We start from the raw sequence: 11131 nt of genomic DNA on the forward strand, positions 1-11131 counted from the left end.
GGTAGCTGGGGTGCAGTCTCTCACGCCTGTAATCTTAGCAGGCTGAGAAGCCAAGATTGGTGGATTGCTTGAGCTCAGGAGTTCAAGACCAGCCTGAGCAAAAAAGTGAGATCTGTCTACTAAAAATACAAAAACTGGGCTCGGCGCCTGTGGCTCAAGTGTCTAAGGTGCCAGCCACATACACCTGAGCTGGCAGGTTCAAATCCAACCTGGGCCCACCAAACAGCAATGATGGCCACAACCAAAAAGTAGCCTGGCATTGTGACAGGCGCCTGTAATCCCAGCTACTTGGGAGGAGGAGGCAGGAGCCCAGGGATTGCAGGTTGAACCCAGGAGTTGGAGGTTGCTGTGGGCTGTGATGATATAGCACTCTACCCAGGGAGACAGCTTGAGGCTCTGTCTCAGAAAAAAAAAAAAAGAAAAAAACTGAGGCAAGAGGATCACTTGACCCTGAATTGGAGGTTGCTGTGAGCTAGGACATCACGGCACTCTACCCAGGGTAACAGCTTGAGAGTCTGTTTCAAAAAAAAGTGTGGAAAAATCACAGCAAAGAGGGAATTTAACATTACTTTTAACCCACCACCCAGATGTGATCACTGGCAGCACCTGTTTTACTTGCTTTTGACCATGTCAAGGGGCGGTTTTAAGTAAATCATGAAGATCAAATTACTGTCCTGAGTGACAGAGCCAGAGTTCAAGGCCATCCTTATCCCTATCAGGAGGTGTTCCCCCCCCACTGCCCTCTTAAACATTGTTATCTAACTTCCAAGGGGACAACTGAAAATCTTATGGGACCAAGAATTAAAAAAGTTGAAGGCCAGGTGCCTGTGGCTCACACCTGTAATCCTAGCACTGTGGGAGGGTGAGGCAGGTGATTTGCCTCAGCTCAGAAGTTTGTTTCTTGTTTTATTTTTAATGACCGGAGCTGGGCTCAAACCCGCCACCTTCAGCATATGGGGCCAGCGTCCTACTCCCTGAGCCACGGGTGCCACCCTGGAGTTTCTTTCTGGCTCAGGAATCTCAGCTACTCAAGAGGCTAAGGTAAAAGAATCGCCTAAGCCCATGAGTTGGAGGTTGCTGTGAGCTGTGTGATGCCACGCACTCTACCGAGGGCAATAAAGTGAGACACTGTCTCTACAAAAAAAAAAAAAAAAAATCCTAACACTATGAGAAGCTGAAGAGGGTGGACTGCTTGAGCTCAGGAGTTCAACACCAGCCTAAGCAAAAGTGAAACCCTATCTCTACGAAAAATAGAAAGACTAGCTAGGTGTTGCAGTAGGTGCCTGTAGTCCCAACTACTCAGGAAGCTGAGGCAAGAGGATCGCTTAAGCCGAAAGAGTTTAAGGTTGTTGTGAGCTGTAAGACCATGGCACTCTACCCAGGGCAACAAACTGAGACTCTGTCTCAAACAAACAAAGAGTCCTCAGCTTGACTGAGCTGCCTTAACCTTGTCTGTAGGAGAGGAGCTATACTCAGGAATGGCAGCAGACCTCATGGGCCAGGACTTTACCATCTTTCCCTTGAAAGAAAAGAAAAGAAAGAAAAAAAGGAAAAAGTAAGAAGGAAAGAAGGAAAAAGAAGGAAAGGAAAGAGAGAGAGAGAAAGAAAGAAAAGGAAAAAAAACTACGCAGGCATAATGGCAGGCACTTATAGTCTCAGCTACTCAGGAGGCTGAAACAAGAGGATCACCTGAGCCCAGGAGTTTGAAGTTACTGTGAGCTACGATGCCACAGCACTCTAACCTGAGGCAATGAGTAAGACTGTCTCAAAGAAATAAATAATCAAAGAAGCACAAGAAGATAATATAAATATTTAGAAATCACAAAATAAACACTATGATGCTTGTAAAATTAATTAAGATCACAAGAAAAATACAGACTCAAGTGACTAAATGAGTAGAGGCTGTGAATGAATAGTTAAGAAACCAATCCAAAAAAGCCATTTCTGGGCAGCATCTGTGGCCCAGTAGATAGGGTGCCAGCCCCATATACTGAGGGTGGTGGGTTCAAACCTGGCCCTGGCCAAACTTCAAAAAAAATAACCAGGCATTATGGAGGGCACCTGTAGTCCCAGGTACTCAGGAGGCTGAGGCAAGAGAATCGCCTAAGCCCAAGAGTTGGGAGGTTGCTGTGAGCTGTGCGACGCCATGGCATTCTACCAAGGGCAATAGAATCAGACTCTGTCAATACAAAAAAAAAAAAAAAAGCCATTTCTAAGCCAAGGTGGTTCACACCTGTAATACTAGCACTCTGGGAGGCTAAGGTGGGTAGTTTGCTTGAACTCACAGGTTCAAGACCAGCCTGAGCAAGAGCAAGACCCCCATCTCTAAAAAAAGCCAGGCAGTGTGGCGGGCACCTATAGTTCCAGCTATTTGGGAGGCCAAGGCAAGAGAATCATTTGAGCCCAAGAGTTTGAGGTTGCTGTGACCTATGATGCCAAGGCACCTTACCCAGGGCGACAAAGTGAGCCTCTGTCTCAAAAAAACCAGCCATTTCCCATTTCTCAAATTAATAAGTATAGGTATGCATGTTTACATGTAAATATAGGTTCACAGAAGTACAGAAGTATCACACTGAGTATGTAGAGAACTCAGAACCAAGGCCAGGAGGGAGAGGCACCACAATGGCTAGAATGGGGCTCTGGCTAGATGGCTAACTAAGAGGGTCTGCAAGGAAAACTGATAGTAGAAGAGGCAGGACTGAATTCCATGTGCTATAGGCTGCAAGGCTGATAAACTGTTAGAAATGAGCTGGCTGGCCAGATGTGGTGTCTCACATGTATAATCCTAGCACTCTGGAAGCCTGAGGTGGGAGGATCTCTTGAGGCCAGTTGTTCAAGATCAGCCTGAGCAAAAGTGAGACCCCTCCCCTCAATCTCTACTAAAAATTGGAAAAATGAGCCAGTCATGGTGGTACATGCCTGCAGTCCTAGCTACTCAGGAGGCTGAGGCAAGAAGATTGCTTGAGCCAAGGAACTTGAGGTTGCTGTGAGCTAGACTAATGCCAGGGCACTCACCCAGGGCAACAGAATGAGATTCTGTCTCAAAAAAAAAACAGCTGGCAGAGGAATGCCTCAAAGCCCCTGAGGGTCTTGGAAGAAGATAAATCAGGTGTATGTCCAGCTGTGGATTCAAACCAAGAGTCATTCCTGGTCAGTTTTAGGGGATTTGAAGCCAAATGCCCCACTATCCCCACCCTCCTCAAGCCCCTGCTACCTAAAGCCAGCTGGGAGAAGGGGGTAACTCACATCAGCTGAATCAGCCCTGTGCTGCCCCTGCAGACACCATGGTACCGATGATGCTAAGCCAGAGAAGCAGGGGGCCACTGGCCCCCAACCATGTGCAGGAGGTGTCCCTGTATCCAGTGGAGTCCATCAGTGACCTACACAGTGGAGGTGAGGGGGGACCAGGGAGGGGCAACAAATGTACTGTGGGAGAGGAGAAAAGCAGGCCCACTTGCTGACCTCTTGATGTCCCCCATTCACCCTACAGGCTCTTTGTGTCCCTATGTGGCTGAAGAGACACGGCCATGGGACGAGCTGCTGGGTGTTTTGCCACCATCACTGTGTACCCAGGCTGGCTGCAACCCTGTGTATGGCAAGGGGGGCTTCCTGCTACTGGTTGCACTGTTGGTGCTCACCTGCCTGGCGATCGCCATCCTGGCCGTCTACCTGAGTGGTAGGGACAACAGGGTACACATGGGAAGGGGACAAGGCAGTGGAGACTAGAAGCCCTTCTACACAGTTGGAAGGAGCAACTGCAGATGCTGCAGCAGTGGAGGCGGGGGTGTTCCATGGGCACTCCTTGATGCTGGGCTGGGTGAGGGGAGGTTGTGGGACAGCATGGTCTGATGATCTTCCACTCCTGCCTACCCACTTGCAGTGCTGCAGAATGAATCCCTGCGTATCGTGGCACACACACTAAAGACTCAGGAGGAGATGATACTCAAACTCCGCCTGGCCAGCCTGAGCCAGCTGCAAAGGCTCAACTCCAGTGAGGCCCGAGCACCTAGCTGAGATGCCACTTGGACCTGGGGTCTGGGGGAGTATAAGTTGGGGGGATAAAGTAGCCATGGGCAGGCCTCTCCTCTCCTGCTACTGGACATGTTTATACTACTTTCTTGGTAAGATTTCTGTCTAAGAACCTGATTTGACTCTAGAGCTGCCTGAGTCTCCTGACCTCTTCAGGCCAGGCCTAGCCAAGGCTTCTGGTGCCTAGGCCTTGCTTTGGGTGGTCCAAGGGCAGTGGGAGGGGCATCAACCTCCTGGCTCCTCCCATGGTCTTGTCAGTACCCTCTGGCTATCCCCAGATGGCAAGTTCAGAAGTCTAGAAATAGCTGCCCCCATTGAGTCCCACAAACTCTGCTAGGCCTCTCAAGTGGGATCCCAGCATCAGCTCTCAAAGTCACCTAGGGAAAGACTGCCTTGAAGGGCACAGGTGAGATGGAGGAACACCCAGGTAAGCCCCAGCTTGGGGTGGCAGATGTAGAGAGAAAGTAGACAGAGCTAGATACCCAGGAGTCAAAACCACAGAAGGCTGGGGCAGCACCTGTAGCTCAGTGAGTAGGACGCTGGCCCCATATACCAAGGGTGGTGGGTTCGGGGTGGCTGCAGTCTGGCCCCAGCCAAACTGCAACAAAAAATAGCTGGGCATTGTGGCAGGCGCCTGTAGTCCCAACTACTTGGGAGGCTGAGGCAAGAGAATCGCCTAAGCCCAAGAGCTGGAGGTTGCCAGGAGCTATGATGCCACAGAACTCTACCGAGGGTGACAAAAAGACTCTATGTCTCAAAAAAAAAACAAAAAAACACAGAAGCCTGAGCATTCTGTTTAATTATCTCTAGTTAAAAATCAGCACACAAATCCATTCCAGGTAGCTTTGCCTCCCCACCTGCTGTGGTAGCATTTGTCTAGATGTCATCTCTCCCAAGAAAGTGGGTCATTCCAGGGGAGCAAGGCCTGAGAAAGAAGAGGAAGGGACAGTCCCCCTACTGTCTGCCCCACAACCCCGAGACACATTTGGCCTGGCCTAAGACAGGACAGAAGAGGCCACAGGGCTCAACGCAGGGACAAAAGGCCAGGGTCCCAAGTGTCCGGGCCCCGGCACCCACTCCATATCTGTTTTTGGTTTGGGTATTAAAAAAATAAAGTGACAATTACTGGCAAAGACCAAGTGTTGCACTGTCTTCTGTTAAAAATATGGGCAAGGGTGTGGCTAATCTTCTCTTTAGCTAGTCCTGCTTTACAGGAGGTCTGCCCGCTTGTCCCGCACACGGCTTCGAGCCTTGGTCCGGGCTTTGAAGGCAGCAGCATTGTACAGGTGCTAGGGTGGGGCAAAGAGGGATGAGCTGGTGAGCTGGGAAGGAGGAACCCCCTGCAGAGCTCTAGGTCTCTGGGAAACAGGGAAATGGAGGGAAGATAAAGTGCCCAAGGGTGCAAACCTTCTCAAATCGTGGAATTTTGCAGGCCTTCAGTGCAGCAGCATCTAACACCAGCACTGGACCCAGGCCAAAGATGTCACGGAGCAGCTCATTATTCTGGCAATAGAGAGGACAGTGAGCTCGGGCCAGCCTCAAGCAGCCAAGTGCCCCTTTCCTGTCCTCCCCACCTGGAGGTGGTGGCGCATGCCCGAACCCAGCACTTCCTTGAAGGCAGCATAGATCCGATGCCGAGCCCAGCTGTCCATGTAGAGCACCTCAAGCCCAAAGCGGACTGTCTCTTCCTCGCACTCACCACCCTGCAGGGCAGAAGGGCCCATTTGATTGGGCCTGGCTGCAAGGCCTAGAGATGCCCTCTCCCTAATACATGAGTTCTCACCTCAACATAGTGCAGCACAGCTCGGAAAGTAGAGCGCTGGCGCCGGCGGTCAGCCTTAGCACGGTACTTGTTGCTATCAGTGGCCAAAGTGCGCAGGGTACTGCAAAGAGCCTCCATGTCCTCATAAACAAAGTCCTCCTGCAATAGGAATGACAGGGGGTGTATGGCAGAAGCCTAAGCTCTGCTGGCTCTTAACATGTGGGTGCTCAAACCCCTCATTTCACTGAAGAGCCCCTTTCTTCTCTGCCTGGCTCTGAACCTCTCCTTGGCCTCTGCCTAGGCAGGGATGCCGCTACTCAGGGCCTCCTTCATAGGACCTAGCACATGAGGGGCAGTGCCTGTGGCTCAAAGGAGTAAGGCACTGGCCCTATATGCCGGAGGTGGAGGGTTCAAACCCAGGCCCGGCCAAAAACTGCACAAAAACAAAAAAAAAGGACCTAGCACATGAGTCTGTGTTGGGGCCACTTGCATTGCATTATCATTTATCACCATTCTATTTTCTGCAGCGTTTCCTGCACCTGGCCTGGGATAGGCAGGTGGTATCAACTGGGACCCCACCCCACCCCTATCCCTCAAACCTCAAGGTCGCGGGCGAGCTCAAAGAGCAGTGCGATAGTTTCACCAGCAGCGATTCGCAGGTTCACACTTTCACTGGATAAGAGCTGGGGCAGCTGGGGCAGCTGCCTAGGGAAGAGGCAGGTTGAGCTACATGTATGGGTTAGAGCCCTCTTTAAGATCCCCTCCTCCCTACACTGGGCAGTACCCCCTACCTGTCAAGAATGTGGCTGATGTGGGTGCTGGGGCAAATGGTAAGCAGCAATGCCCACGCCTGCAGGGCAGCACAGAGCAAGCCATGCAAACTGGTAGGTACCACTGGGACTGTGGAGCCAACACGGGACCGGCTAAAAACACTTTCTAAGCAGGTAAGACAAGAGACCAGGTCCTAGGAGCACAGGGAGGCAGTGGGAGTGGCTCAGGGGCAGAGCTACAGGTGTAGGTGCTCTACCACCTGTGCCCAAAGGCCACTTACTCACCTGGATGTCAGTGGCAGCCACGTAGCAGCTCAAGCCAAGAGCAGAAGCACACTGTTGGAAGGACAAGGCCAGGCCATGGTCAGGGGGTGAGCTTAGCTTCCCAGCCTTGAGGCCTACCCACCTTCAGAGTAGGAAAGCCTGAAAGCAGGTGGAACCCACCATCTTGCTAACGGATAAGACAGACAAAGGGTTTCATGGAGATACTTACATGGAGCCGGGCAGCAGGGGTAGCTGTGCTGTCACTGAGTACAGAGACTAGCAGAGGCTGCAGGCTGTGGAATACCTCTTCACCTTTGGGTCCAGGGCCCAGCTGTACACAGACCAGGCCTAGGATGGCAGCAGCCAGGGCCTGTTCCTCACCCTTCCCTGTGGGATACTGAGTCAGCACATGCAGTAAGGGTTAGCACCTTCTCAGTGTTAAGTCTCCCACAAATGCCCCTGACTCCAACCTTTCTTCAGGCACTTTTCCAGGGCATCAGCCAGTGTGAGAAGGCGCTCTAGCAAGAAGTCCGGGACTAGGTGGGATGCCAGGGCCAGGCGCAAGCTCTCCAGAGCACCTTGCCGGGTCTTGGCACTAGTGGTAGGGGGAAGAAGGAAGGGTCACATGAGTCAGCTTTCCCTTGGTCACACTTGGCATGGGCTAAGCAAGGCCCTGGGTGTAGGAATTAGCTGGCAGCCAGGGTACCTCTTGTCTGTGAGGCAGTCCACATACTCCTTCAGCTTTTCCTCGAGGTCTTCTTGCTGGCCCTGCTCATCCACGACATCCCCCCCTGCAAGGCCAGCTGGTCAGCACTGCTTCTTGCCCTCAAAGGATCCCTCACTGCATCCCTGTCAAATTGCCACCCACTCTCACCAAGGCTGTCCTCTGCAGTGGTACTGAGAAGGCTAGGGCATTCACTGGTGATGCTACGGGCCTCACTGGCTGCCTCATCCTCACTGGAACCTGAGTCAGCTTTGGCACTGCTCTGGACACCTGAGGAGAAGGGAGCGGGGTACTCAATCTAGCAGAGAGGGAAGGTGGTCATCTCTCTGTTGGATGGCATCAGGAACTAGATCTAGACTAGAGATAACCTGACAAGCTTGGTGGGCAGAACCTCTGTGAGGCCAAAGCTTGGTTTAAGGAGACTGGGAGCTAGGTAGAAGCAGATGGGATTGCAAAGGTCTCACCTAGGCCCATGGCCCAGCCTGGAACAGAGGCATATCTAGATAGGAATTTAGCTACCAACCTGGATTATCCTCAAAAGTAGCTAGGTAACTAGAGAATCTCACTATGTTGCCCTTGGTAGAGTGCCATGGTGTCCCAGCTCATAGCAACCTCAAACTTTTGGGCTTAAGCAATTTTCTTGCCTCAGCCTCCTAAGTAGCTGGGACTACAAGCGCTAGCTCCACATCTTAACAGGGGTATAAACAGGTCAATTGCCCAGCCTTGAAAGATTCAGTTCATCTGCAAAACAGCTATGCAAAAGCATCTCTTTCAGGTGAAGCAGACGAAGACAAGTGATTTGTTAGGGCTCTGCTATGGGCCAACAAATCCAGCCCAGCTCTAATGGGTATGTGAGGGTACCCCAGCATACTGTCTTCTTAGTTTCTTTTGGTCTATGCATGGCCTTCAGCTATGGGTCCCTGAAAATAGGTGAAGGCGAACATAGAGGAGTATCAGGATCAGTAGGGCTGGAGCACTCCTGTGTGGGGGATGTGTCAGGGCCAAGGGCTGAGTCTGGCAAGTGTGGCTACTACCGCGGTGCTTTGGACAGATTATGATCACCAAGCTGGTTCTACTTTTCAGAACTACTTACACCCCCTTGCCTACAGGACAAAGTCCAGCCTGCTGGTCATTGCTCACCTTTTCACTATTCTACCTGCCAATTCAGCCCAGTGTTTCTGCATTTGCTCCATTGTGCTGTGGTACCTCCAGCTGCCTGGCTTTTGCACAACTTGTTCTCTCTGCATAGTGCTCTTTTCTCCACCTTTTAGAACTCACCCAGAAGCCCCTAACCTAGTTCCTAAGTCTGGGTCTGACACTACTAAGTGAACATGTTCCCTACCCTATTAGATATTCCTCCACCCAAACTCCACCAGGGCGGTGGCCAATTTAAAGCTGCCTGGCAGGCATCCCATCCTAGCAGAGTAAACATGTGTTTACTGCACTAGGACAGGGTCCTGGTCAATGCTGATAAGTGAGTCACAAGCCTCAGGCTCTAGGATATTCACCTGCAGCCAGGCCCACCAAGGCCCCAATTCTGTAGCCCCAATCCTGTAGCTTCCCAACAGCTTCCTGCCTCTGTTCTCTGTAGCAGAGCAGGCCTCGCACCAACTTCCTCGTCCAGTCCAAGAAAGAATCAGTTTGGTGAAGAAACTGGCTTCTACTCTGTTGACTGAATTTGTCCACTTAAGTAAGCAACTGGGATGGAAAGGCAATGGAAAAACTGAAGCCCAGAGGGGCTTCTGGGGTCACTCCCGGGGGCACAAGCGGCTAAAAGTTCAACTTGGGTGCACACGTGGCGGATGCCTGCTGGGACACGTGCGGGCCTCAAGAGAGTTGGTGTTAAGCTGCGCCAGACTGGTCAAGCGGGCGTTCCTTACCCCAGGACCCTTAGAGATGAAGTCGGAGACCGATGCAGAGCCCCGCTCTTCGCTCATTAGTTGCCCCCCCCCGCATCCCCAACTCACCTCCTCCACGGCGACGGCTGCCCTTGCGGGGCGCATGGCCCTTACGGGCGCGAGGCATGCCGGGAACTGAGCGCAGGGAGCGCAGGGGGAAGAGGGTCAGGGACCCGGCGGGGGGGGCTCCAGGCCAGCGAGACACCAGCCAGTGCGCCGCGCTGAGACTTGGCCGAACAACAGAAGCCACACGCCGCGCGCGCCACCATCTTCGCGAGGCGCCCCGCCCTGCCAAACAGGTCGCTGGGAAGGAGAGTTCCCGGCAATTCAGGCCATACCCACATCCACGCGGCCAAAACTACTATTCCCAGGAGGCTAAGCGCACATATCTCTGTGGGCCAGCGGGGCATAGGGCCCACGGGAAATGTAGTTCACCCATTGGACCTACAAGCCCACGACGCTCTAGCTGAATTATGCACCCACAATGCCCTGCGCGGTCCCCGACCCCGCCCCGCTACATGCACTTAGTAGTTGTTAAGTTTGAAGCTTCCTTCTACCAGCGGAGCGCTACCGCTAGATCAGCATCTCAGGACACAAACGGGCACAAACGATAGGTTCTACAACACTGCTGAGCCTGAGGACCATGAGAAGGGCTTAGGGCTTAGTAGAACTATTAGGTAGATAGCAAGGAATCCCAGAGACTCTCCTAATGGACAAAGTGGATGCTTTGCCTTGGTGCTGCCTCCAGCGATTGTCCCACCTAAGAAGGACAAGGGCGGGGCATGTCTTGGTGCTGGCCTACATTAATCCTATACCCAGCAATTGCCACATCTAGAAGAAGAACACCCCTCCCCATGGGCCAGACAACTCAGGCACAGTAAGATTTGGAAAGTGACCTGTAATAACAAGGCTAATTATCATGTAATTAACTGTCCATCAAAATGGTTCCATGGTAATGTCTGAAACACGAGGAATGTCCAATTCTGACAGTATAAAACAAGACCCCAGACCATTACCAGACCCTTTACAGTCACAAGGGGACCCGTTGTCTATGGTGAACATATCTTGGGGTAAACTCATCTTTTTCTCCCTCAATAAACTTGTTTCATGCTTGCCTTGCTTTTGATGGGTCTGGTCAGTTTTCCACCAAGAGCCGAGGTGCAGACAGCTGCCTGAACCCTGACAGAATGTGGCAACAGCCAAAGCTAAGGCAGTGGAAGAAAAAATTACTTTATAATTAAAGCAGAGTACAGACAATAGCTTAACACTTACAGACATTAGCCAAGTTCTTCTTGGGCACATTTACCCCTGGAAGGATTTTCTGTAACCTTTCTGTGGACCCTGTGAGGTATAGGCACAAAGTCCAGGGCTGGCAACTCTAACTGGAATCTGATTACCCCTAGGCAGCTTGCCTGTCATGAAGAGTCACATGACCTTAGAGTGCTGCTGGTTTCATAAACTTTTTCTCTGGCCCTTTTTATCCCTCAGGGATCCCAAGGGAAGCAGGATGGAAGTGGAGTGCATGCTTGGGAGGACTAACTATAAGCTGAATAGAGTAAGACTGGCACAGAGTCACCTCAGTCCTGGGAAAGTAGCAGCAAGGAAAAGAGGAGACCAGGGTGGGGACTCCTGGCTTTTCTTGTTTTGGAGGGGGGGGTTTGGAGACAGAGTCTTTTTTTTTTTT

The 11131-nt window shown here is 51.7% G+C and overlaps 3 protein-coding genes across 3 annotated transcripts in view; 1 reads left to right on the forward strand and 2 right to left on the reverse strand.

Annotated features, from left to right (window-relative positions):
• The window catches only part of LSMEM2 (leucine rich single-pass membrane protein 2), a 6171-nt gene extending 1618 nt beyond the window's left edge, over positions 1–4553 (forward strand). Inside the window, exons 3-5 of the mRNA XM_023519522.1 lie at positions 3280–3393; positions 3491–3676; positions 3881–4553. Of these exons, the coding sequence (XP_023375290.1) occupies positions 3280–3393; positions 3491–3676; positions 3881–4014 (434 nt within the window). The 3' untranslated portion in view covers positions 4015–4553. The remainder of the gene's footprint in view (positions 1–3279; positions 3394–3490; positions 3677–3880) is intronic.
• A 245-nt stretch (positions 4554–4798) lies between these two features.
• IFRD2 (interferon related developmental regulator 2) lies at positions 4799–9903 on the reverse strand. The gene is made up of 12 exons (XM_003800612.2): positions 9517–9903; positions 7700–7819; positions 7532–7616; positions 7296–7420; positions 7055–7212; positions 6847–6897; positions 6583–6755; positions 6391–6496; positions 5813–5950; positions 5604–5732; positions 5437–5532; positions 4799–5318 (listed from the first exon to the last, which is right to left on the reverse strand). Exons 1-12 carry the CDS (start codon positions 9572–9574, stop codon positions 5238–5240), a joined length of 1320 nt encoding a protein of 439 aa, XP_003800660.1. The 5' UTR covers positions 9575–9903; the 3' UTR covers positions 4799–5237.
• A 117-nt stretch (positions 9904–10020) lies between these two features.
• Positions 10021–11131, reverse strand: part of HYAL3 (hyaluronoglucosaminidase 3) — a 3655-nt gene continuing 2544 nt past the window's right edge. Inside the window, 1 exon segment of the mRNA XM_023519523.1 lies at positions 10021–10081. Coding sequence (XP_023375291.1) covers positions 10021–10081 — 61 coding nt within the window.

The sequence above is a fragment of the Otolemur garnettii genome, unplaced genomic scaffold, assembly GCF_000181295.1.
Source record: "Otolemur garnettii isolate 467f Iridium unplaced genomic scaffold, OtoGar3 scaffold00179, whole genome shotgun sequence".
NCBI lineage: Eukaryota > Metazoa > Chordata > Mammalia > Primates > Galagidae > Otolemur > Otolemur garnettii.